We start from the raw sequence: 27,030 nt of genomic DNA, 5'->3' as shown, positions 1-27,030 counted from the left end.
GTATTCTTTTTTTTTTTTTTTTTTGTAGTTAATTTGACAGCCCCTTCTTGAAAGCGAACAAAGCACTGGATCGGCGTTCCCTTTGTTTGTGTTGATCTACCCTAGCATCTAGAGCCCTCCTCATTTCCTCATGAGTGCCATCAAGTGCACTTCTACCCAGCAACATCCCCATATCAACTCTCCATCTTTGCATCCTTATAGAAACATAAATTGGCCGGGTGGAAGCTTGGCATGGTCCTCCCGTCGGTCTATTTACCATATAATGCCAAGTGTTATTGTGTTACTGAAGTCCTACACACCAGCTGTCCTGCTTCTCAGTCTCCCTCTCTCAAACTTCTCAACAGTGTGTATCCTCCCTCAGGGACAAGTGTGGGAGGCAGCAGAGTGGGTGGTTCAATCGGGTTGGGTAGCTATCGGATAGAATGGAAGTGACTGGAGAGGAGGCTGAGGTCTTACGGTTTAATTTAAGGCATGCCACCGCATGCAAAGCAGATGGACTAAGAGAATACACATGGAAGCTGGTGAGTCGACTGGCGCTGAATGTCTGGATGGCAGAATCTGACTTTTTCAATTCCACAACACTTAAATGTTCTTGCTAAAATCTATACATGCTTTGGCTCCAGACAAAACTATGTTTGTTAAGGAATTTTAAATTCATCTAAATTTTATAAATCAAAGCTGGTTGAGCATTTGGAAACGCTAACGACACACAGTGGTGTATCTGGAAACTTTTACATGGAGGGAAAAACGGTTCTGGTGGATCTCCTCTGTCAAGTAGTGAGAAATGGAAGGAGAGGCAACAAAAAGCCCACAAAACACTAAAACCTTTATTGCATCACTGTCTCTTGGAAGAAAACAGACAAGTTTTAGGTGTAACTATAGTTATTTATTTTTATTTTATACAAATTTCAGTCTTTAAAATACCAGAATTTGCACTTAGTTTTCTTCTTAAAATATTCGTTCCACTGGCAGATTATAAAACTTAATACAAGACATTTTTCAGTGAAATAATCTGCCAGTGAAACTAGTATTTTTTATCAATATTACGGGATTATTTCTGAAAACAAGCTCCTTTTTCTTGCTAAAAAGTTACTTTTAAATTAGTTTTGTCTTATTTCAAGTGTACTATAATCTAGACCAAAGTTCTTGGTGAGTTTTAGCATTTTTGCAGTGTACGTTGTATGACATCATGGGAATCTGCCTGTAAGGTGGGTGGGGCTTCTTCATGTTCTCCACTATGACGATTCATATTTGATGATGTAATATCTTCAAACAGCCAAATTAGGGGTTTGATTTTTTTTTCCCCATCAAGTGAAAAGTGCAGAAATTCTCCAGCAGCTAATTATTCAATGAAAAAGTTTAACTTTTTATCTAAAAGCTAAAACCTTTCACCCTAAAAATGATTTGAACCACAGTAAGATTGGTGGATTTATTCTTATTTTCTCACTGAACACCATATTCTGTCTTTTTAATTTAAACGGGGCACCTTTTTTGTGGTCACTTCTTTTAGCCTCTCCTATAGACCTTGGGATGCTTAATTGCTAGTATTCTTTTTGCCAAGCTATCTCTGGGGTAGCTTAACATTTTTACCACACATAAACACAAAGCAAAAGCAAAGGATTACTTTGGAGTTTGGTGACCTGATTTTTAACTGGGTGCAAGTGCCTCCCTGTTATTAAATGTTCTTACTTCCTAACTGATAAGAACAACACAAACACTTTGTTCGTGTGTTGTGCTGCATCTTCGCTCAGCATGTGGCTGCATAATTCTCTGTGTCTCCAGGTAATTTGGCCCAGCGCAGGAGAACGCACAGTTGTGGAGATTTGCATTCACTAATTAATTTGTCAGAAGTAATTCTTTTTCACGTGGCGCTTGATTAAAACCAACCAGATTAATAATTAAATCCAACCCACAATTATTGCTCCGTGAAGTTTTAAATATTAGAGGCATCGAATGGCTGTCTGCTCATTTATTTTGATGTTCAGCAGACACTTTTGGGTCTGGTTCAGGGGAGAAAGGTCGGTGCTGAACAGATGAGACATGGCGGTAATTGCACTGAGCTTTACCACATACACACACAGTGAGACTTAGGTTTTAGTCTTATATTTAAACTTATTGGTTTAAACCTTTTACATATACATACAGTTCTATGCAAGAATATTGAATCATTGCTCTCTTACTTATATTGACTTACTAATTTTTCTGGTCTAAAGGATAGAAAACAAATAATAGTCATTTTTTGACACTGATTGGCCCTAATATTTCTCCTGTTTTACGATCATAATGTAATATATTTAAGGGGTGCATTCACACCAGCCCTATTAAGTGCTCTGTAATTGAACTCTAGTTCTTTTCTCTAGTTCATTTGAGGAGGTGTGAATCCGTAATCAGACTCTGATGTGGACCAAAAAAGCGAATTCTGGTTCGTCTGCAACCCTAGAGGTTGGTTCGGTTGAAGTGAACTCTGTCTCGGTTTGAATGCATATGTGAACACTAAGTGGACCAGAGACTGCTCCCAAAGCAGGAAGTGAACTATAACCCAGGGCATTCTGGGTAAATACAACCAAAACAAACACAAGAGTCTAGCGCTGGTGGAAGAAATGGCTTCGAGAGAAATCTTACAACCGCTAAAATCTGATGCAATTCTATTTTTGTTTACTTTTTCTAAACAAGGAAGTTACATTAGTGTCTTCTTTATAGGTTTTCATGTCGTTTCCTTCAGTGGCTCATAGTGCAGCGCCACCACAGGCGAGGAGGGGAACAGGTTTTTCAATTAGATCTGATCGTTTGACACAGTGCATTGTGAAAGCGAACCGCAGCAGCTGAAAATGTAACAGATGTTGCAACTTTGGTCCCCAATCGAACGGAGTCTACCAGACCACATAGCCAAACCGGACAGCAACTTCACCTTTATTTTGCCTTAGGATTTATGACATTTAAGGCTTTGTTCTAAAAACTTCAGGATTTCATTCAAAAAAATCAGGAACATATTTTAAATTTACCATGTGTTGGATATATTTTAATAACTCTTAGCTCTTCATAGCCTCTGTTTTATTTGTCAGATTGAAAAAGGACTCATGTTGTTTGAGAACATTTAGAAAAGAAAACTGAATTCCTTCTCTTTTCCTGTGTTTCTCTTTCTAAGGGCCCATGCAAGAGACCGTCTTCGACTTCTGGCGGATGGTGTGGCAGGAAAACACGGCAGCTATAGTTATGGTGACCAACCTGGTGGAAGTGGGCAGGGTGGGTATTAATTACAATCACTCAAACCGCAGATCTCAAACAAGATTATCTCACTCTCAGGTCGACTGACAGCCCGATTGTATCCCGAGGCTAGCCGAGCCATCTTTTATGTTTTTTAATGTCTTTGAACATCAGTGCCCAGATGTTTGTGTGTGTGTGTGTGTGTGTGTGTGTATCCTGACTTAGTGAGGCGTGGGACTCGTGAGCCGCCAGCTCTTTCTCCATCTATCTGATCAGTGAGAAGTGAAAAGAAACTGATTGATGGCCTTCATTACCAGAGAGGCATCCAGGCGACTGACTACTGTTTCATCTGAGTGGCTCTATAACAGAAGATTAGACTCTGCTGAAGCCGCCAGCTCTTACAGAGCCCTTCGGAAAAGAAACGTCTCCTAATGTCGTCCTCATTGGGCAGAAGAAGGGGACTCTTATTAACTCAAAAAGATGTTTTATGCTTCTAAGCTAACCGTAGGACTTTAACGGACTTTTTTTAAGGCGTATATAATCATTTTTACATATTTTTTCTTTTCAGACTTGTATCTCATCATAGTTAAATAAGATTTTTTCCCCCAAAATTTAGAAATATAAAACCGTTGCTTTGTCGTGACAGTATATTAGACATTGAATCTGTGAAAAATTTGGGTTCTTTTGCTTTTTCCTGAGGTCACAGAAACAACCAATCAGAGCCAGGAGGAGGGTCTTGGCGCTGTCAATCACCCTGCTGTACACAAATTACCACAATAGAAAAATGTGTTAATATGTCTCATATAATCTAATTAAGTTTGTTTACATGAGTTCAATAAACTTAATTTGAGTACTTGTGACCAGATAATGCAATATACTGAAGATGGATCACTTGTTTTATTTTTTTCAGTGCATTCATTCAGCATATTCTTATAAGAGAAATCTGTTTGTCAAGAGAGCAATTCATTCTCATTTTCCAGCCATAAGCAGCAGGCAAAGTGGAAAAAGCCACTTTGGAAACGTGATTCCTATATTGCAGTGGTTTCTTGTTCAGATGTCGTGATCCTGTTTTTATGTCAGAAAACTGTTTGGAAATATTTCATCCACACTGAAAGAAAACCAAAGACTGATTTATGTTTAATTTAGGTTTGAACATCTTTATACTGCAAAGACACAAACTCTTACAAACTATTTTTGGTCTAGTTTCTAGTATTCTTGAAATAAGACATAATTAACTAATTAGTAACTTTTCAGCAAGATGTAAGAGTTTGTTTTAAGTGAATAATCCCTTAATATTTATGAAAAAAATGAATATTTTGTTTATAACATGGGAAGAATATGTTATAAGTGTAATTTCCCCATAATGTTTGTTACAATATTACATTTTTAATATAACATTTTTCCCATGAGTAAAAATGTCATATTAAAAATGCCATGTTATAACTTATAAAATAGGGAAAAATGTCATGCTTCACTGGTAGATTATTTCACTTTTTACTGGTATTTTTCATCAGTATTAAAGGTTTATTGACTTAAAACAAGCTCCAAAAGTTACTTGCAAGTTAGACGTGCCTTATTTTAAGTACTTGAGATATTTGCATTAGAAACTTAACCAAAAATACCTCTTGTGTTTTTGCAGTGTATAAAATGCGACATAGGCCCTTTAACGAGAACAAGTGGTATTAGTCAGAACAACGCCTTTGTTCTAATTTGTTCCACTTAACCTCACACTTTGTTTCTTGTAAAGTTGATTATAATCAAGAGAAAATGAAGGTCTTAACGATTAGACTGCCCAGGGATTTTCTTCAAAGAATTTTAAACGCTTCTGAGCTAAAAACACCCTAAAGTTATGCACACCTTCATTTTGCTGATGTGCATTTTTTGGTGGGGGCTTAAATGTATCGGAGCTGATAATGATTCATGCCCCCATCTCTAGGTACCTCATTAAGCTTCTCCTCTACAGTAGCTTAGCCCAGCCCCACCCGCCCCACACCTTCTCCACACCTGCTTAGCTGCAGCAGGGCCCTCTGCGGGGCTCTGGCCCCCCGAACCGTCTGTTATATGATCCTTGTCCAATGGCGGGCAGCAGCCAGAGATGGTGGCTCCGCAGTGGGGCCCTATAAAATCACTCTGCCATATCACAGCGGGCCATCTGCTCGGCACAGTTGCTGATGCACTCTGGGAAGCCCTGGCACACGCTCAGAGGAGCGCACGTAGCTTCTGTCCTGGCACTTCCAAACGCACAGGGGCGGCACACGGCGCACTTTGATGTATGAGAGGTTTGATTTTGGAGGTTACCGTTTGGGATGAGATGATGCTGTTTATGCCTTGTGAAAATATTCGTACCTCTTGAATTTTAACACGCTTTGTCACATTAAAACTACAAACTTCAATTGTTTTTTGTTTTTTTTTAGAATTTTATTTGTTAAAGTATAGCTAGTGATTGAATTAATCTATTAAGTTGATTTATCTTATTGATCGACTAACAAAGATGGACAGAGTACCCAAACATTATACAAGAGTAGCACTACTTTAACATATTTTACTCAAGTAAAAGTAAAAACTCTACTGAAGTACTGAGTAACTGATCAAATTATCAATCATTTAATATTTAAAAATTACATAATCAGACGGACCAAAACATAAAGTTAAGTGAAAAATTTAATACTTTAAGGACGAAAATGGCAATAATTCGTGTAAGCGACAAAAAATAAAATCATGCAAAAGAAAATGTTTCCAAATCAGTTTGTTTCAGTAAAAAACAAAACAAAGTTTTAACAGAAACTGCAGGAAATGTTTGTTTAAAACATGTTTGTTTTTCACTGGGTGGAGAATTCAGAAATTTTACTCAAATAAGAGTAGAGATTAATTGATAAGCAGTCGTTCCCTTAAAACCCTCAGTTTACCGTGAGTAATTTCACTGTAAACTCAATTGTTCTGTGAAGGTTTTGCATCATTTGCAAACCTTGGAACGAATTTGTGTGACTTTCAAACCACAGTTTAAAAATGGTAAAAATTTGGCTTGCCGCCACTGATGACACACATGGACACTTTTTGACAATTTCTGCTTAAATCTTTTTAATCCAACGATTTTGCCGTTTACCATCCATGTTTTCTGTTGTTCCATTTTATTCTCATAACATAACAGACATCCAGCAACTTTTACTCCAAAGGAAAACAACAGTGGATTAAATATAGCTGAAAATCTGTGCTTTTGAAGTTAGAGGGACTCATCCCACTCCTCTCGCAGAAAATACACAAAAACCAACAAAACAGAAAAACACTCACCAAAAATAAAAAAAACAATTAGGAAACTAATTGCCTCTTTTTATTGAGAGAAACGTGCAAGACCCTTTTTATGTCCCCTGTCAGCAACGCTTTTACAGATGCATCTTCCAATAAAATCAAACTACTTTGTTATTTCATCAAAATATTTCATTTTTAGTTTATTGCCAAGCAGGTAAAAAAAAATCAGAAACACTTTTAATGTCTTTATTGTAGCTTTTAAGTACTTTCAACTTGCTCAACAAAAAGTTTGGACACCAGTAGAAGTTTTAATGCAACCTTGCATAAAAATGCAGTTATTTACCAAATATTGCTAAGTTGACACTTTTAATGCACTTTTGCATTAAAAATGACATTATTTACCAAAAGACACTTCTTTTACTCTTTTTGTAATGTCAGTCTTATGCACACCCCTTCAAATAAAGTGTTACCAAAAATTGCAATAAAATAAATTAAAGCTCACAGTTGTAATGTAAAAAGATATATTTGAGGCGTATTTTGTCAAGGCGCTGTTCCTTATTGAGATTAGAGAGATGAGTTGAGAAGAGGTGTCCTCACAGTCACACACGCCTGTGAGTTTGCCCACGAATGAACATCTGGCATATTTTAGCCCAAAGGCCGGTTCCCTCCAAACCAGGCGACTGATTCAGAGTGATCTAATAAGGTAATGGCTTTTGGCTAATTCAATCTAGCTGGAAGCGGACGGTGGATTTGTGATTGTCATCGGGGATTAGTCATCAGGGGTGTCACAGAGAGAGAGAGGGGGTCCTGAAATCCTCCTCCTCCCCCCAAACCTCTCTTACTGTGTCACTCCACAAACCAAAATCTCATTTCATTCGTAATCAGCGCAGAGATGCCAGAGACGAAAATTAAATCTGCTTGTGGCCGACGTTGCGTTTATCCCTCATCAAAAATTATCAGTCTCTGATATACCTCCGTGATCTCAATCTCTATTACCAGCCGTACTCCACCAGTACCAACAGTTTAATTGAACGGGGGGGAGCGGCGGTGGTAGGGGGGTAATTTTGCGCTCTTATGATACCTGATGCAAGTAATATTTCCGATGGGGTGTTTTAGATTTCTGTTGGGAAATCTGTTTTAAACAGCTGAGGGTTTATTATTTCATGTTATTACTGGATTGTCATTATACCTCCTCGCTGTACTTTTTTTTTTCTCCGTTTTTGTCCTATTTTTTTACACGCTGGAAATCAAGAGGGAGACATGTTAGACTCCCTTGAGGTCTTCTTTGTTCTCCTGCAGCTTTGCGTGCAATCCACCGTTAGAGTCATTTTCACGTTATCGACGTGAGAATGAAAAAGCAATAAGGTGCGAATGAACCCTCCGCCGATACATCAGATACCCATTAACAGCGGATCCTTGACCGGGGGACGAAACTAATATGAAGCAAATCTCATTTTGATTTGAAAGAAATGGCTCAGAAACTGAAATATCAGGTGGCAAATTGGAGGTAATGTTATGTGACAATCTTTATTGCGGGATGAGGGGGGGAAATGCACTGGTTTAAAGCGATGTTAGCATAAATGAGATGATTTTTGTTATTGAAAAAAAAAAAAAGTTTGTTTTCTGGCCCTCAGGTGAAGTGCTGCAAGTACTGGCCCGACGACACGGAGATCTACAGAGACATCAAGGTGACTCTGATCGAGACCGAGCTGCTGTCGGAGTACGTCATCAGAACCTTCGCTGTGGAGAAGGTGGGCTTATGTTTCGCTTTCACCTCATCTCGAGGGCGTTTAACCTTTCGTACAGCGGGAAATTATAGACACTTAGGTTTTTGTGCCTCTAAGTGATACTGCAGAATAAATTATGTCAAGAGGGATTTTTCAAAACTTCTTCTGTGCTCTGAAGGACGCAGAAAAGTGATTAAGCTTTGACTTTTATCAGCAGCTTATCAAGGCCTCAGAAACGCGGTGCCACTTAATCTGATAATACTTTTGTGAAATGCTGCATGCAGCTTCTTGAAACGATTAATACACCTTAAACATTTTATCCTGCTAAGGCCACAACTAAGGATTATTTTAATTATTCTTCTGACTATTAATTAAAAAAATGTGGACGTTCTGCAGATTTTTGTGGTTTTTTTACTCACTATTAGAACTACATTAAAAGATCCAAATAACCAAGTAATTCAATTCCTTTTTCAAATTAGAAACTAAACATTTTATTGCCTAAGATATGGACAGTGGACACTTTAAACAAACATGAGTTGGAGTGGAATAGTTGAGATTGAAAAGTATCCAAATCCAGTTTACTTGTAAAGCACGTTTAAAAACACCAAGCTTTCCCGAAGTTCTGTAAAAAGATAAGATTATTCATGTGTTAAGATGGCCTAGTCAAAGTAGAAATGCAGTTGAAAATCTGTGGAAAAACTTCCACCATCCAATCTGACTGAGCTTCAGCCGTTAATATAACTAAACCCCTTCAAAATGGTATCCATCTAATTTTATTTACAACGGCTGAACAATCATTATTCCTTTAAAGTTCAACAAACGACAAAAACAGCATCTATAAATAATAAAGTAGTAATAAACAATAATCGTATGTTTAAAGGATCATTTGAACAGTTTTATCCATTATCCATATTGTTCCTCTTTACGTTTGTGTAGATCCAAACTAAAACGGAACAATCAAAGTAAACTGATGTAATAGAAAGAAGCAGCCGGTTCTTTGGCGCTCTCTGTATTAAATAAAAGGTTTTCCGGTGGGAATCCTCCGGAATAATTAGCTCTCCCTTCAGACGTTGGTTAGTTACTGCTGAGGCACAAACAGCAGTTTGGGTTACAGTCCCACTGTGAGGAGCTGCAGCCTGCTGAGAGTCAGGTTTTCTGCACTGAGCGTTTTATAAACATCCACAGCATCCAGGTAGTCAGTGTTGCTCCCTGGAATCTGAAAGGCGTGACACAGAAATGCTTCAGGTTCAAGGCTGCATTCCCCTTTGGATGATACTGTTTGCTGATAGATATTGGGAAGTTTTTTTCATCCTTCCTACTCTTGCCTCCATGTCGTCTGTGTTTGCATTTAATTCACTGCTGTATTTGCTCTGTAAGGACCTCTTGCAGCATGTGTGCTGTGTTTTTCTGCCCGGCGCTCCGTGTGTTTAACACGATGACTCTGTTCCTCAGAGAGGCGCTCACGAGATCCGGGAGATCCGGCAGTTTCACTTCACCGGCTGGCCGGACCACGGCGTGCCCTACCACGCCACGGGCCTGCTGGGGTTCATCCGCAGGGTCAAGTCCAAGACGCTGACCAACGCCGGACCCATGGTGGTTCACTGCAGGTGTGTGAGGAAACTGAGCTCTTTGCTTCCACTGCTGTGGTACCAAACTCCCTTTTTAGAAGGAAAGGGAAAACTCAGATTTAGGCAAACTTTGCTAATCTTTTGTTTCAGTGTTGCTTTCATTCCTTCCGTCTACATCTCAAACTTTTCTTTCCTCTCTATTCCTTTTCTTTCTTTGTTTACTTGTGTTTTTCTTTTTCGTGCTTGACCTCGTTCCTTGCGCCTTGCCTTTTCTCTTCAGGTTCTTTCCTTTCTGTCTTCCCTTCCAGTTTTTACAGAGTCCATATTTAAAGTCTTTTTACTGTGCAACTATCTGCCATAAAGTCATGATGTATTTTATGTTTTATATTTTACAATAAACGTAGCAAATGACTGGAGTAAAGTCTGTGATTTTTACATGAGAAATGTGTAGGGACTCTGTAGGATTTGTTCGGTCAGTAATTAATGCTATGAAATTTATGAATTAACTTTACGCAGTCGTATGTTTGACAAAAAGAACCGAAAGATATTTGGTAGGATCCCATTTAATGTGCAGATCTCTAAAAACATTCCTAAACGTCTTTCCAAATAGGAAATATAACACAGAGAAACATAGATATGTAACTTGTTTCTTTAATATGTTTCATTTTAAACTGTTTGTAATCAAAACATTACAAAATAAACACCCATTTAATGCATGTTGACCCACAGGTCATGTACTGCAATGCAAAAACTTTTACCTGTATGTTCATTTATTTTTTCACTGTTGCATTTTTCATGTTTTTCATTGGCCAGATGTTTCCAGTGTGCAGCAGAAATGGAGTGCAGAGAGCCAGTTGAAGCGCTTTGCATTTACAGCTCAGTGTTTCTCCTGCACATATATCACTCAGCAGCAGCAATGCTGCATTCACAGATGTGCACCATCCCCTCATTACATGCACTAAGGCACAGATGCTAGAAATTCTCTGTTTTATCAAGCAGAAGATTTCGTCTCTTTTTTTTAACAGAGGAACATCAGATTTAAAATTTAAAATTATGTTTTAAATTTTGTCCTGTAGGGTTAGAGGTGATTGAGTTTTATGCATAAATGTGTGTCGTTCTGCTGCATGGTGAACTTTTATTCTACATTTATGGACGCAGCAACAAACTGTGGTCAGTGATTGATTTTTTTCTGATTTATTTTTATTTTTTTCACTTGCGAGTGTAAATGTTGAGTTGAGGAGCGTGTCCAACACTGGTTTATTTGGATTTAAAGTGAGCAGAGACCCTAAAACAACTCATTCTGAAAGGAATGAGCTGATCTATCCTAACCTGTTCAAGGAAGAACATTTAAGAGAAAAAAACAGGCTGTGTTTACATATGATCTGTCTGAAATTAAAGCAGTAATAGAAAATTCCTTTGTCTGCGTGCAGTGCTGGTGCCGGTCGGACCGGCTGCTTCATCGTCATCGACATCATGCTGGACATGGCGGAGAGGGAAGGCGTGGTGGATATTTACAACTGTGTGAGGGAGCTGCGCTCACGGAGAGTCAACATGGTTCAGACTGAGGTATGGTCACCCTGCTCTCCCAGTATCCTCAGCAGCACAAGTGAGTAGAGAACCGAAAAACTGTTCGCAAGGAGGAGTAGCACAACTTCAACATATTTTCAATCAATCAAAAATAAAAATCAGAGGGAGAGAGAAAAAGGTTTTGAAAGGGTGTGCATAAGACTGACAGTACTCTGTCATAAACATGACATGCATCCGTTATGAACATGAAGCAGTCCTCATAAATGTTTACGACTGTTTTAGTTGCACTAAAAGTTGCATTAAAATTGCCAACTTTGCTTTAAGTGTCATTATTTACCGAATGACACTCCATTGATGAAAACTCCTTCATGTTCATATTAGGTGTTATATCATGTTTATGACAGTACAATGTCAGTCTTATGTGCACCCCTTCAAATAAAGTGTTACCAGCTATTCAATTAAACAGCACTGCAAAAACAGAAAATCTTACCAAGTATTTTTGTGCAAAGATCTTAGTACATTTCAGATAAGAAAAAAACTAATTTACAAGCAACTTTTCAGCAACAAATAGCAGCTGGTTTTAAGTCAATAATTCCTTAATATTTACAAAAATGTTCTACTTCCTCTGGCAGATTTGTTTCACTTATAACTAATACTTTTTTTAATCAATATTAAGTGATCATTTACTTAAACTCCCAATTCTTGCTGAAAAGTTACTCGTATGTTATTTTTGTCTTATTTCAAATGAACTGTGGTATCTTCACCAGAAACTAATATTGAGGATCATTTTGTGTTTTTGCAGTGGGACAAAAATAAAAAAAATAACATGTTACAAAATAACAGATCAAAGAAACTGTCTAAAGCTTATGAACCTGATACTTACTGTAGGTAATGTTACATAAATCCCTCCCAGTGATAATAAAGTGTTTTTCGTATATCCACCTACTCCAAATGGCACAACAAACTCAGCAGATACAAAACATCAGAACAACAAAGTCTGCATGCAAACAAGTCTCAATTTAACATAAACTGTAGGTGTTTCATTCGTTTTTATTAAACTGTTTGTTTTCATTCTGTGAGGTTACGCACTATGATTCGAGTGTCCAGAAATATTACATGATATTACTGGAGTAAAAGTAAATCGTACAGTGTTGTAAAACTACTCCTAAAAGTTCATTTTTTCCAGAAAGTTATTCAAGTAAATGTAATGGACTTGTCCACAAAACAAACCAGGAAGTCTAGGGATGAAAAGCAACAGCTGGTAGCCGCCTAAAGTGGATCAAGTATTATCAACATTTAATTCTCCTCCTTAGCCCGCTCTACGTCAAGACAAAAGCTTCAAATTTAACGAAGAAAAACTCCTTCATATATTCTTTTGAGTGATTTATTTGTGATTCATTTTGCAGCTGAGTGGAGATCTCTCGTAATTTTGCCATTCAGTTATTATGTCAATTATCTTTGAAAATCCAGCGTAATAATTTTTGTCATTTAGTGCAAAGTACCTGCTCAAATTTCAAATGTGAACGTTTCATTAACACATTACAAAACCATCTGATTTAACGGGAGTTCTGCTGTGTTTCTTTCAGACCATCAATTTGTCGCCAACACCTTTTTTTGTTTTTTTTTAAATGGATCATCTCTTAGACATTTATTAAATTGCGCACAGAACGATTTCCCAGGGTGCTCGGCGTGAGTGGTTGGCACTACATTCTGTAATAACAGGATTTAGAGGCTTTGAACAGAAAGCATTTAGTTCATATCAGTGACTGAAAACATTCCTGGCCCGTTTTCCAGCTTTTCTCCAGTGCGGACTTCCCTGAACGCCGGCCATCTGGAGATGTCCATCGTGTCGTTGAATGCATCATTTCCCTGTAATTCTCTTTAAATCACAGGCGTCATTGGACTTAATGGGCAAATGTTTCATCGTTGACGTCCGAATGGGGATTTGAGCAACCGGAGACCAAACGTTGAGTCACTCTCCTGAAGTTCAGTGACCTTCAACGCGCGTGCGTACGCGGGTGTTTTCCCTCGCAGGTGTTCAGGCTCATTGGCTCGGCTCCTGCGCCTGCAGCCAGACACCAACACTCCACCGCGGTTTAATTCGCCCATGAAAATGTAATGCGACTTCTTTAATACTTTATGAGCTCAGATAGGTTCCATCAACCTGTAAATTGATAAACATCTGACCTGCTGACCCGGCCCAGGGCACACAGGCTCTCAGTCGACGGTTCACGTTGGGACAGATAGCAAACGGCTTTTTCTGTTTGCACGTGTAAATCAGTGACCCCTGTGTTCGAGTGCGGATTTTGGTACAAAGTGACAAGGAAGTGTCAGCTGAAAATGTCACTTCAGAATAGATTTGCATCAAGCTTCAAGCTGTGTCACCGTCTCCAACGCTTGAGTGATTGACTCCAGGAGGAGGAAATCTGCTGTAATTTCCTTCTTCGGTCTGCATGAGAGCTGCTTTCATTGTCCAGACTTCATGCTTATTCACAGAGGCATGCAAAAATATCCATACCTCTGGAGCCATTTCACATTTCATCACATCAGAACCACAAACCTTAGCGTACTTTACGACAAAGTAGCACATAAATTTGGAGTGCAATCAAACTAGCATGTGGTTTTCAAATTTAAAAAAGCAAAACATGCATTTAAATGTATCATCTTTGAGTCATTAGTTTTATTTCTGAGCTTCAGAATAAAAGGGATGAGAGGTGGGTTTCAATTGTTTATTTGTGGAAAAACATTTGCAATAATTTCCTCCTCCTTCACAATCATGCACCACTTTATCCGTCACATAAAATAAAATTCAAATGCGTGTGCTTTTGCAACGTTTGCATATTACCAAATCATAACCACCCGTGCAAAAGTTGGGTTAAATTTTAGGAAAAGGTCAATTTCAGAGAACATTTACTGTTTTTTAGTCCCAGAGAGGATTTAAATCAGCTTTCTAGCAAAAATATATGTTAAAATATGTAACGTAACCTTTCAGCATAAACAATGTCAAATATTAGCAGGGGAAAAAATGCCAAAGGGCTGAAACAAAAACATGTTAAAGGTCACTGAAATCCTCTCACTAAAGTGCAGCAGACCCTCATCGCGGCTGGTTTTGCTGCTGGTGAAAACAAAATTCTCATATTTTTGTGTCATTGAGGTCTAAGAAACACAAACATAACTAACGTTGATATCTTTAGACCCACAGCTTCAGTTGTGATCAGGCTAAAATCTGTGTGCAGTGATGGACTCTGACCTGAACCTTCAAAGACGCATAAACACAGTTACAAAGTCGGCCTTCTATCACCGGAAACATTTCCAGGATTAGAAGACGAATGTCTTTAATCTCATTAATTACTGCAACAGTGTCTTCACAGGTCTGCCTAAATATATATATATATATATATTTTTTTTTTTTTGCCATTTTCCACATTTCTTTACATATAAAGCCTATATGAGTAAGTCACATTCAACATAAAATAAAATAAACTTTTGTTTGGGAGTTATTTTTCTACTCGACCTTTTGTCCAATCCAGTTTGTCTATTTTTTTTTTTTTTTTTTCTCGCTGTCTTTTGTTTTGAACAGTGCCCATTTCGTCCTCTGTTCTCTGTATTTACATCGCCCCAGTTTTAAAGTTATTACAACGCTCCCTGTAGCTCTGAGAATAGACTTTAAATACTGCTAGTCAGCTTCTACGCACCACAAATCTGGAACAAACTTCCATAAAACTGCGAAACAGCTGAAACACTGATTTCTTTTAAATCATTTGTTTACTGCTGCCTTTGATTAGTAAGTTGAACATTGATCATCAACATGTTAGATGCGTCTCTGCTTGATGATTTGGCATTTGACAAAATGTGGTGTTTATTGCTTGCCTCATGTTTGGTGATTATAAGATGTTTTTGCTGCTGAAATGCAAATAAATTTGACTTGACTAAGATGTCTGACGGATCCGCAATGAGGGTGCTGTTTTTTTCAGGAGCAGTATGTCTTTATCCATGACGCCATTTTGGAGGCATGTCTCTGTGGGGACACCACCATCCCCGCCAGCCAGCTCCGGTCCGTCTACTACGACATGATCCGCCTGGACCCACAGACCAACTCCAGCCCCATTAAAGAGGAGTTCAGGGTGAGAGCTTTACAAAACGCATGGAGAGTGTGTGCAGATTCCTCATGAAGCTTTATCTCAAATGCAGGACAAACAATAGTAAACATGTTCTCTCTTGATGAAAGGCACAACCCCCCTCTGGGCCAATCAGGAGCAGAAATGCATTAATCTGTAATAGTATCACCCCCTCTTGGGCCAATGAGCGATATATGAGACGCATCATCCCCCTAAGTTTCATCACAGTAACATCAGGGGAGTCAGAGCAGTCGCTAATGGAACTGATTAAAGAATTGCACTGTTAATTACCATAGTGGGAGATAATTAGCACACTCACGACCCAAGCGCCTACCTTCCTGCGTCGATATGACAGCATGTAATCTGCCTCCATGCGACAGACTCTGAACATGGTGACTCCCACGCTGCGGGTGGAGGACTGCAGCATCGCCCTGCTGCCCCGGAACCACGAGAAGAACCGCTGCATGGACGTCCTGCCGCCAGACCGCTGCCTGCCCTTTCTGATCACCATCGACGGCGAGAGCTCCAACTACATCAACGCCGCGCTGATGGACGTAAGAGTCAAACACGGGCTTGGCTCCGTCGGGTTACCCACTTCAGAGATGTAGAAATTCACTGGGAAAACTCAAAAGGAACAAAGTGTGAGGTTAAGTGGAACAAATTAGAACAAAGGCAATGTTCTTACCAGTACCACTTGTTCTTGTTAAAGGGCCTATTTCATAAAAGCCTGCAATGCAAAATTAATAACAAATGTTTTTGGTTTAGTTTATAATGCAAACATCTTAGGATATTTGAAATTAGACTTCACTACTTTACTAGTAACTTTTCAGCCAGATATAGGAACTTGTTTAAAGTAAATAATTCCCTTAATATTAATGAAAAAGTGCCAGTTCCACTGGCAGGTTTTTTTAAGTCATGAAACATTTTTCTCATACCTGAAAAAAATCTACCAGTGGAACTAGTACTTTTTCTAAAAATCTATATTTTTGCCTTCTCCTTCCATCTCCTTATTTTTGCACAAGGCATTACTGAGTTACATGCTCTCATGTTAGAAGAACATTTTTACAAATATATTGTCAACAGAGAAGAAATTTCCATTAGAAACCTCTATAACAGTGTTTCTTAAACTTTTAGGATGAGGATCACTTAACTCATTGGGTTTGTTTTGAATTATTTGCAGATTCTGATTCCAAGCTTTCCAATTATGCAAAACAATGAAATAAAAAATAAATTGTGTTGTGCGCATTGACATGTCAGGGCTATTTGTAATTTAGAAACAATAAATGAAAAATAAACTTGAGTTGCTTTGGCAGAAACAAAAACCTTCCTCTGCACTATTGAATATATGCTATCCACCCATTTCTAACATTTGCTTGTGATTAAATAATTTTCAATTAAATAAAACTAACGACATGTGAGCAGAGCAATAGCAAGCAAAGTCGGGGAAACAGTTCTCACTAACGATTCACTAACGACTCAGCCGTTCAAAAGAATCGAATGGCTAGCTAAAGACACATCAATACTCTCAGTATGTATGACTTAGCTTCCTCCGAACATATCAGTTGTTTTCTTTCCACCTGATCTTCAGTTTTTCTTTTGAATGATCTGGTTTTAAGCCACTTATCCGTTATTATTTTTAAACAATCTTTTGGTAAGCTAGCTGTAGCGTCGTGCTTTGAGCTAACGTCACGGTAAAATAAATGGCCGCCTCCGTGCAGTACCTTGCGGACCACTAGGGGGCGCCCGCAGTTTGAGACAGACTGCTCTATGGTTCTTTAAAATCTTGCTTTTCCTTCTGTGTTTCTGCTCCTCCAGAGTTACAAGCAGCCGTCTGCGTTCATAGTGACCCAGCACCCGCTGCCAAACACAGTGAAGGACTTTTGGAGGTTGGTGCTGGACTACCACTGCACATCCATAGTGATGCTGAACGACGTGGACCCAGCACAGGTAACCCAGACCATGTGCTCAAATCCAAATAACCGTCTTTCAGAAACATTGCAAGTCTCACACACAAAGTGTTTTTTTTTTTATTACCAGTGTGTATAAGCCCTGGGAAAACAACACTCGTACTTTTTTTAGACACAGTATGGATGCAGCGTGTGTTTGAAATATGGGAGATGCAGCCGAGAGGATGCCATGAAAGCGGAAACAGGCCTGTGGAAGAGGATCTCCAGATTTCTCAGCCCGAGGCTCTGTCATAACACCCGGGGATCAAAGCCTGAAGCCGGGCTGCTTCCCCTCCACCCAAATCCCCTTTCCCTGGGTGACTGACTGACTGGGTAGAAAAGGCCTTTCATTCAATATTCTCACTGTAGCCGGCCCGTCAGGCAGCCAAGAAAGGAGCACAGGTGGGAATGGGAGGAGGATGTGCAGATGAACGGGAGAGAGCTGGAGCTTTCCTTTCCCTCGCATCAACATCTTTGTTTTTGCATCTGTTAGATTTGTCAATTTTTGACTGGCTCTCAGAGGAAGCTTGAAAGCGGAGCTTAAGCTGCTGCACAAACTGCGTATGTTTGCTGCAATAGAGGAGTTGATGGCTAATTGTATGCTTGACTCCGTGCACGTTGTCTGTCCTGTTAATTTGCATTCTTCGAGGCAGTGTAGCTGTTTGCTCGTGACTGTGTGACTCTGCAGGAAGGAGTGTCCATCTGTGTGTGCTCTGATTTAGCGCTGTGAGGCCAGCAGTGCAGCTCCACAGGTGCGCGTTCTCAACTGCGCGTCCTCACCTGCTGGGCAGAAATTGGCGAGACTTTGCTGTTCTTTTGAAGCCGTCCCCCAGGGGTCGACGTCTCTGTTCGGCTGCCAGCTCCGTTGTCAGTCAGGAGCACTTTGGAATAACCTTGTTTTGTGAGCCTGTTCTTTTATCATTTATTGCCATTTTAGATAAAAGTATTGATGCTTTTTATGACTTAGCAAAAAAAAAGTCGATTGCATTAATAAAACGGCTGCAGGTTGATGGCTGACCATTCGACAATTCTCCAATGAGTGGAATTTGTCTAGAATTTGATATCAGCATTTTCAACAACTATGGAAAGAGAAAATAATAGTCATTTTTGTATTTTAAAACTTTATATCTTATTCCATTGTCCAAATGCTTCATGCTGCCCTTCATTCTTTGTGTGATTTTTCAGAGATCTGAGTGACCGTGGAGGAGTTGCACTGCAAAAACACAAAATCCTACCAAGTATTTGAGCCGAGTTTTAATGTAAATAACTTGGAACACCTGAAATAAGACAAAACTAACGTACAAGTAATTTTTCTGCAAGATGTATAGTGCATTCAGAACAAATATGCGTAACATTCCTTTCCTTGTGTACTTCCATTTTTGTACCTATATTCCTTTGTGGCCTTCCTTCCTTGAATTCCTCCTTGTTCTTTACCTTCATTGAATCCTTTTCTTGCCCCTCTGGTGTATTCATTTCTTCTTTTCTTTCTTTCTTTATAGCCTTTGAAAGAGAAACGCATGTCCTCTACTTAACAGTCACCACTAAGTTATATTTTCTGTTATTCATCCTCTGTCTCACACCAAACCCAACAAAATACCCAAACATTTTCTTTTCTGACCAGAACATACATTTCCAATTAAAGCTTTTAGCAAACTTCACAAGTTTGTTTTTGCATAACTCTGTTTCCAACTCTTGCGAGAACTACAGGGAACGTCCAATTGTCTAAAATTTGGAAAACCTCTGTTAATGCAGCAATAATTAAGAAAAAGCAGTAAATTAGATAAAAATGACCCATAATTTCACGACATTTATATTTTAGAGACAAATAAACGAGTTCACACTTTGATGTGGGAAGGTGCTGTGTTAACAGATTTTATGTGAGAATCCCTGCTCTGTGTAGGAACATGAGTATGTGTGTTACACACAAATATGTAACCAGATAAAGGACTATAAAAGAGACAGTGATACGAACTGATTGCTTAGTTATGCACTTCATATGGTTTCTGTTAAACTCCTAATTTGTAGTAGACTGTAGTAAAAAGCCTCCAAATACATCTACATATGTTTATTCAGCACATTCAAAGCAATTGGAGTTGATTGGAAAAAAAAATCCATCTTGAAATGAGGCAATATTTATTACTGGTTATATTTTCTATCTGGAGGAGGAGGCCCGTAAAGGGGACCTATAATGCAAAATTCACATTTTGCATGTTTTATTACCTCCATTTGGGTCTCAACTGCTTCTAAAAACACCTTTTCTGGCGATGAGTTAATGCTTTTTTGGTGTGTGGGAAACTAGCCGTTTCAAAAACCTCCCAATTGTTGAGTCACAATCTATAGGCACTGCCCCGTTACCTAGCAACTCCATGCGCTGTACAATGGCTTAATTGTTGAGTTGGGGGCGTGGCCAGCAGCAGCTCATTTGGATTGGTTTATATCGTCAACCCAAAGTTGAACTTGATCCTACGGATGAGACTCCAGCATGGTTGCCGTTGGTCACCAAGACTGTTTACGGATCTGGAGGCATAGTTGGAAAGAGGAGGCTTGCTGATTTTGAAAATCTTCAAAGATGATTTGGTTCTGTTGACGTTTGCAGTCCTTAACGTTTGGTGTCCACTGTTCCAATTTTTAGTTCCTGGTTTTCAACTGGAAATGGTGGTCAGCATCTGCCTGAAGAGATAATTCAAGAGTTTAAGTATCTTAAACTCTGTTGTTATTTCTGAAGGCATGGCAAGAGCTGGAAATCTGCATCTGCGACATATATATGGATGGATGGATGAAAACATTTTTCAAAGCATTTTTTCCTCACAAACATTTTGGTTATGGTAAAATGTTTGTTAAACATTGAACTGATGCTGCTTTGAAGTTGATTGTTTAAACTGAAATGTAGCTTTTATCAATTTTACCAGCTTCAAAAATAAATATTTTTTTCTAAAGTAAGAAATGAATGACTCAAGGCTTTTTTTTTTTCATGTTTTACTCAGAAATGACAAACTGAGAGTGTGTTGATTAGTTAAAAGCTGCCCTACTTGAGGTATATGAGTATTAAAGTCCTTTCTTTGTTCTTCAGTAAAAACACTTTACTTTTATTGAATTCATGGCCTCTCCTTATGTTTTCTGTTTTCTTTTGCAACATACTGGGAGATAAAAATCCCTGTCACTGACTTTGAACCTGAAACTAATAAGTCATCCATGTTTTTGTGAGGTTTTTTTGCTTTGTTTTCTCTGCCTGTGTGCTGATTTGTCTGCATCTCTTCCCGTCTGAATGTGTCCGTTCTGTTTAGCTGTGTCCACAGTACTGGCCTGAAAACGGAGTCCACCGCCACGGACCCATCCAGGTGGAGTTTGTCTCCGCTGACTTGGAGGAAGACATCATCAGCAGAATATTTCGGATTTACAACGCGGCTCGGGTACGCGGGCGTTTGTTTGTCTTCCCAGCAGAGAATGTGACGGCCATTTTCTCCTGTCACCACTCACCTCACACACACACACACGCATGTGGACCTGTCCGTTCAAGCTGTGCAGAGGCAGACTCGGTTTTTTTTTAACCACTGATTGGACCGAGGAGTGATTGCCAGAAATCTTTAGGACAGCTTGATAACTTTCCACCTGCTCTTAAAAAAAGGCCAAATCAGAGGTTCACACCAGGTCTCAGAGACACATAAAGGTTTCCTGCATCAGATCTAAAAACTAATAAATTTTTTAGATGAAATGTTTGATAATTAGTAATGTTTTTAAGTAAAAAAAAAGCAACAACTAAGGTGGTTTAACTATTTTTAGATACAAATTTCTGTTCACTTCTGTCCTGTAGGTTGTCTTGTTCAGCTGATTTGTTTTCACCCAAAAGATTCATGTGAAGCTTGATGTCAGTTTTATGCATTATTTATCCTTTAAAAATTATTTATTTGGACATTTCTCTGTTTGTCCATCCACCCACCTGTTCTATTCATCCCTACATCCATCTATCCATTAATCTTTGTATCCCTCTGTCTGTCTATATCTGTTCATCCATCCATTGGGTCATCCATCCACCCAACCAAACATCCAACCATTTTTCCATCTATTTTTCTATTCATCCATCAACCATCCATTTGTTGTTCTATTTCTTCATCCATCCATCCATCCCTACATACATACATATATACATACATACATACCGTGTTTCCCCGATAGTAAGACACCCCCGATTGTAAGACGTATCGGGGGTTTCAGGGGGGGTCGGCTAATATAAGCCGTACCCCGAAAGTAAGACATATGTCTTACTTTTCGGGGAAACACCTCTCATCTAGCTGAGCGCCGCCTCCTGCACACGTCCGCACCGTCCCCCTCTCCATGCGTCGCCGCGTCTGCCACCTCCCTCTGATCTTAATGAGCGCCGCCTCCTGCCCACTTCCGCGTTTTATGGTTAAAACACAAAATTCGACCATTTTTTTTCCAATATAAGACATACCTCGAAAGTAAGACATAGTGGGGCTTTTGGGGATAAAAAGAAAGTAAGACACTGTCTTACACACACACACACACACGAACACACATGTTTGTGTTGCTATCTTTGTGGGGACTTTCCATTGACTTCTATTCATTTCTACAGCCTAAACCTTACCTTTACCCTTTTCCTAACCCTAACCATCACACACCTAACCCTAACCAAAACTCAATTCATACCTTAGCCCTAAATCTGACCCCTGACCCAAAAACAGGGTTTCCCCTTGTGGGGACCAGGCTCTGGTCCCCATGAGGAGCGATTGGTCCCCACAACGTAGTATATGTCAGGAAAATCATCCCCACAAGGTATTACAAACAAACGCACACACACACATCCTCTTCCATCCATCCATCCATCCTCTTCCATCTCTCTTTGCGTTTTTAACCTGGACATTGTTTGTTCTTCACATGTGACTTTCGTTCACATTCTGCTCCTTTGTGGGTTTTTTGTTCCATTTCAGTCATTCAGAACATCTTTTGTTTGTCTTACGGAGGTTAAATTCATGAAACAAATGAGGAAAATATCAGAACCTAGACATATCAGGAGTTACCAGACTCCATCAGATTTATTTAATCTAACAGTTTAACCCTCCCAGTGCCATGCTGGTTTCACCTGGGCTCACCTGGGTAAGCTTTTGATCCAGTCGATGGTTCTTCATTTAATTAATGCGCTGCGACTGGCTGAGGCAGCGACATGTAAAGTACCAGACAGACTAATCACATATAATCACTGACAGGAGTTATTGATCGATATGGTCAGACATCTGTCTCCAGCAGCAGCTCATCCATCACCCTCCGTCTTCCCGTCTGCAGGATCATCTCTTCTTTCCCCGTCTCTGTCAGGTCTAGCTCCACCTAGAGTTTTTACACCAGAACTGCATCAAACCCTTAACCCACATACGCGATATAAGCTGGGATGGATAACTGGTTTGTCTTGGCCCTCCAGCCTCAGGATGGCTACAGGATGGTGCAGCAGTTCCAGTTCCTGGGCTGGCCCATGTACAGAGACACGCCCATGTCCAAGCGCTCCTTCCTCAAGCTCATCCGGCAGGTGGACAAGTGGCAGGAGGAGTACGACGGCGGAGAGGGACGCACCGTCGTCCACTGCCTGTAAGTTCCCCCAACCTGATGCTGACTAGGAGGGAGGCTGGCATTAGAGAGAAAACATCTCCACCTACTGTCTGGAAACCATCACTACAACAAAAGCTCCATCCTCTTCTCTGGATTTTTCTTTTTTTTCATAAAACAAAACTTTTCTTGACTCATGGTGACTTTTGCAGGAACGGAGGCGGCCGCAGTGGGACCTTCTGTGCCATCAGCATCGTGTGTGAGATGCTTCAGCATCAACACTCTGTGGATGTTTTTCACGCCGTCAAAACACTGAGGAACAACAAACCCAACATGGTGGACCTGCTGGTGAGGCGCACTCAGAAAATTCACCCTTAGACTCTGACGTTTGTAGATATTTAGGTCCTGCTGTGACTCAGTCCGGTTTATATGGAACAATGGATGTTCAGTTGAGCCATAAATGCTTTTTAATCACAACATTAAGTCCATGTATTACAATAAAATTTCTCTTCCCAACTTCCTTCAGATGTTAGAAGGAGTCTAAGCATTAGCGCAGAAGCTAACACCTACAATCAGCACCAGCGTCATGTGTTGGCTGCTTTGCAAATGTCAGCCAATACCATTGATCCCAGACATTTCCGCTTCCCATTATCTGTTCTATCTTTTGAGTATTTCAGACATAAAATCCAGGGTTAAGCACATTTTCTGTTCATAATTTAGAGTCGCGTTCCACATAAATATCTGCAAATAATGAACCATGAATAATCGGGTTCAATACAATGTATTGATCTCCATCCCTTCTTCTTTTCTTGCATATCGGCATTGGAGTATCATTCAAAACTTAAAGCTAGAACAGCTCAGAATTAGATGTCGTCCTTCTGGAATAAACTGAAGGTCTAAACTGTTATTCTCAAACAATGTTTGCTTTTTCAAATCTTTTTAAAGGGGCCTGCATGAAATCTTGTGCCATAGGTCAGGCTGAAGGTATTTTGTCTGCTTTGTGTTTTTGTATCTTCACCTTGAGAAAGAAGAACGTCGCTCTTGTACAATAATTCAGGACTCAATAATTCAGCAATGTGTATAAAAAAATAAAAATAAAACTATTTGAGTTTTGAAGTGTTCTCACAGGAATAACAATGAAGTTGACTTCTGGTCAAGGATGCACTGAGGAGTCAGAAATGAACAAGCCACTCAGTTTCCAACTGACTGATTCGTGTAACATTTTATTACTTTTCATCTCAAAATACCAATAGCAAGAGCCCTAAACTCCCCGTTGTGCAAGTTATATACATGCAGTTTCATCTATATTTGCTTTTGTTTTCCAATGTTGAGTCAGTTATAGACATACGACTTATAAATGTGTAAAGAAACACAAAACGGAGGCGCTTGGTAGCTCAGTTTGTAGCTCAGGCGCATCATGTGGATCACCGCAAAAACACAAAATTACCAAGTATTTTTGTCTAGATTCTAACCTACATATGTTAGCACACCTGAAATAAACTAAATTAACTTGCAATAACTCTTTAGCAAGATACAGAAACTTGTTTTAAGTCAATAATTCCTTAATATCTGAAAAAGTACCAGTTCCAGTAGATTATTTCACTTAAACGTGGGGAAAATGTTTCGTTATAAGTGAACAAATCTGCCAGTGGCACTAGTACTCCTTTAAAATAAATATTAAGTAATTATTGGCTTAAAACCAGCTCCTATTTGCTGCTGAACAGCACCTTATTTGGATTTAAAGAGTCCCTCAAACAGCTCAAAATAGGAAGAACTGAGATTAAAGTCTCAATACCTAAGAATGATTTTGTGCAAAACATGTGCTGGGGATGTTTTGTGAAGCTCCTAGACCTATCCTAACCTGTTCAAGGAAGAATAATATGTCGCCTTGAACAGCTGAAAGACATCCTACATGTATATGGAGTTTTATCTGATTTGACCACAGATATCTCATTGGTCTCTTATTTTTATGTGTTGCAGGATCAGTACAAGTTCTGCTACGAAGTGGCGCTGGAGTACTTGAACTCTGGTTAAGGCGGAGCTCCTGCCGTCTCCATGAAACTGTGGGACAGTGCAGATGGACTGCAGCTCACGTGTGTGCATTATGTGAAGAGTGTGTGTAACCGAGCCAACCGGAGCCAACAGGTACACACCTGACCTTACCTGCAGCGGCTCCTCTTTGACCAGCTCTCCTTTTCACCGTCCAGACGGGAAAGAGTTGTACAGGGTGAAGTAACGCAGCGGAAGAGCCAACGGGAGCACAATGAGCGGTTTCATTTCCTCTCTGGATCCCTCTCTCTCTCTCTTTCTATCTCTCTCTTTCTCTCTTTCCCTCTCTCTCTCTCTCTCAGCTGCCTGTAGTCGCGTGGTTGTTGCCTTGATCCTCACTGGACGGCGAGCATTAGACACTGTCCGGTTTTCCACAGGAATGCGCTGCGCTGTACATACTGTAACGTGTCCATCGTTTCCGTTTCTGCTCAGCTCACTTTTGAGAGTCATTGAATGCAGGAGGTCAAAGCTTAAATGTTCCTAATTGTCCTGTAAAACTATGACGACTATGGCTACATCTGCTAACTTGTTTTCCTGTTTCGGGGATCCAAAGCTTTATTTGCACTTCCATTGAGTTCTCGCTGTGTGCATATTGTAAATATTTCTGTAGATTATTTATTCACAGTATGTACTTTTTTTGTGACTCGCAGTAAGTGACAATCATATGTTCTATAGGTTTGGTTTCTTGATTGTACTGTATGCTTTTTCTCTTGTTTCTCTTCTTTTTTTTTTCTTTTTTTGGTCACCTTGTATGACAGAGGAAAGAAAACTGTAAAGAAAAGATCTATAAATGTACCTACAATATAAACATTGGATTATCTACCTGGATCTACTGTCTTTGGAAAGATTAAGCTGTGGCGCCATCTGCTGGAGCACCAGGGCACAACAGAAGTTTCTGCATTATTAATTTGATTTTAAAAATTCATAAACTGTTTCATTCAGATTTACGACATATTTTTTTATTTTAAAATCGTGGCATTTACATGCAGATGTTTTTTTTAAATAGTTGACGGTAAAATATTACAATGTGAAGCCAACAAGGCTGTTATAAGAATTTTTGAAAAGAAAATAATCATAATTATTACATTAATTGAAAGCTGAAATACATATTTGCATCAAACAAAAGTGTTTTAAGCAGGATTTTAAAGCAAAGAAAGTAAAAAACAAAAAGTATTTGAAATGAGTTTCAATCTCACATGATCTGTTTAGTTTGGTGATGAAGCAAAAGCCATGCAGCGTTGATTTAGATTATTTAAAGCTGAAAAATAAACAACAAAATACTGGCTCCCACAGCAAATAACTTGCAAAAATCCACAATCTGTCCATTTTTTATTGCAGTAGCACAAAATAATCCTGAAAGTTTAAGGAAAATCCAACCTTTAAGTTGAGTTTATTTATTAATCAACCTTTCTGTGAATGAACAGCTCGTTGTCGTTCAAGTTTATTTAAGCAACAAATAGTAAATGAGAAATTTCTAAAAAAAAAAAAAAAAAAGAGTTAAAACATTTAAGAGTAATAAAAGTAGAATTTAAATTAATAAATACTGAAAACACATCAGTGAACCATTTCTGTTACTATTTAAAAGCTTTTTGCTCGTGAGGAGGAAGCTGTCCTCTCGCCCCCCAGACACCAGCAGGGAAAACTATCCCTTATGAGGACGATCAAGAATTGCAACAACATTTGTGTCCTTTATGGTGGAAAGGGTGGATTGTTTTTCCCGCTCACTTCTCTGCCCTCTGTTGGTTTTTCCAGTCTGGAGCAGGGCAGCTGCTGCACCAGGTGGAAATTGCATTTGTCTGTTCCTCTTTATTCGATCTCTCTATCATCTAGATTCCTGGGTCTGCTCTGCTGCTCTCTTCTCTTCAGGTTCCCTACAGTATCTAGGTGCCTATAGGAGAAATTAATTTTGCATTAATTCATGTTGGGGGGGGGGGGACCTTAAAATGACCTAATTTCAGTCTCAGCAAACAGCAAGTTGACATGAAAAAAATCCACTAGCTGGTAACAAAAAAATACAAAATGGTCGCAGATGATTATTTTTCACTATTTTCAAGATGATCAAACTATAAAAATATGTGCAAAACATCTGCCA

At 39.3% G+C, this 27,030-nt stretch overlaps 1 protein-coding gene across 1 annotated transcript in view; it reads left to right on the top strand.

The window, feature by feature from the left end:
* LOC103146336 (protein tyrosine phosphatase receptor type M) overlaps positions 1 to 25,766 on the top strand; it is a 205,350-nt gene extending 179,584 nt beyond the window's left edge. The window contains exons 26-36 of the mRNA XM_016677466.1: positions 3,146 to 3,243; positions 8,085 to 8,201; positions 9,630 to 9,784; positions 11,176 to 11,311; positions 15,247 to 15,396; positions 15,771 to 15,944; positions 17,206 to 17,337; positions 20,621 to 20,746; positions 22,768 to 22,931; positions 23,102 to 23,237; positions 24,870 to 25,766. Coding sequence (XP_016532952.1) covers positions 3,146 to 3,243; positions 8,085 to 8,201; positions 9,630 to 9,784; positions 11,176 to 11,311; positions 15,247 to 15,396; positions 15,771 to 15,944; positions 17,206 to 17,337; positions 20,621 to 20,746; positions 22,768 to 22,931; positions 23,102 to 23,237; positions 24,870 to 24,923 — 1,442 coding nt within the window. The 3' untranslated portion in view covers positions 24,924 to 25,766. The remainder of the gene's footprint in view (positions 1 to 3,145; positions 3,244 to 8,084; positions 8,202 to 9,629; positions 9,785 to 11,175; positions 11,312 to 15,246; positions 15,397 to 15,770; positions 15,945 to 17,205; positions 17,338 to 20,620; positions 20,747 to 22,767; positions 22,932 to 23,101; positions 23,238 to 24,869) is intronic.
* The last annotated feature ends 1,264 nt before the right edge of the window (positions 25,767 to 27,030 follow it).

The sequence above is a fragment of the Poecilia formosa genome, unplaced genomic scaffold (genome assembly GCF_000485575.1).
Source record: "Poecilia formosa unplaced genomic scaffold, Poecilia_formosa-5.1.2 Scaffold156, whole genome shotgun sequence".
NCBI lineage: Eukaryota > Metazoa > Chordata > Actinopteri > Cyprinodontiformes > Poeciliidae > Poecilia > Poecilia formosa.
Note: the sequence above shows the minus strand (reverse complement) of the source record. Positions and strands in the feature narration are given on the sequence as shown.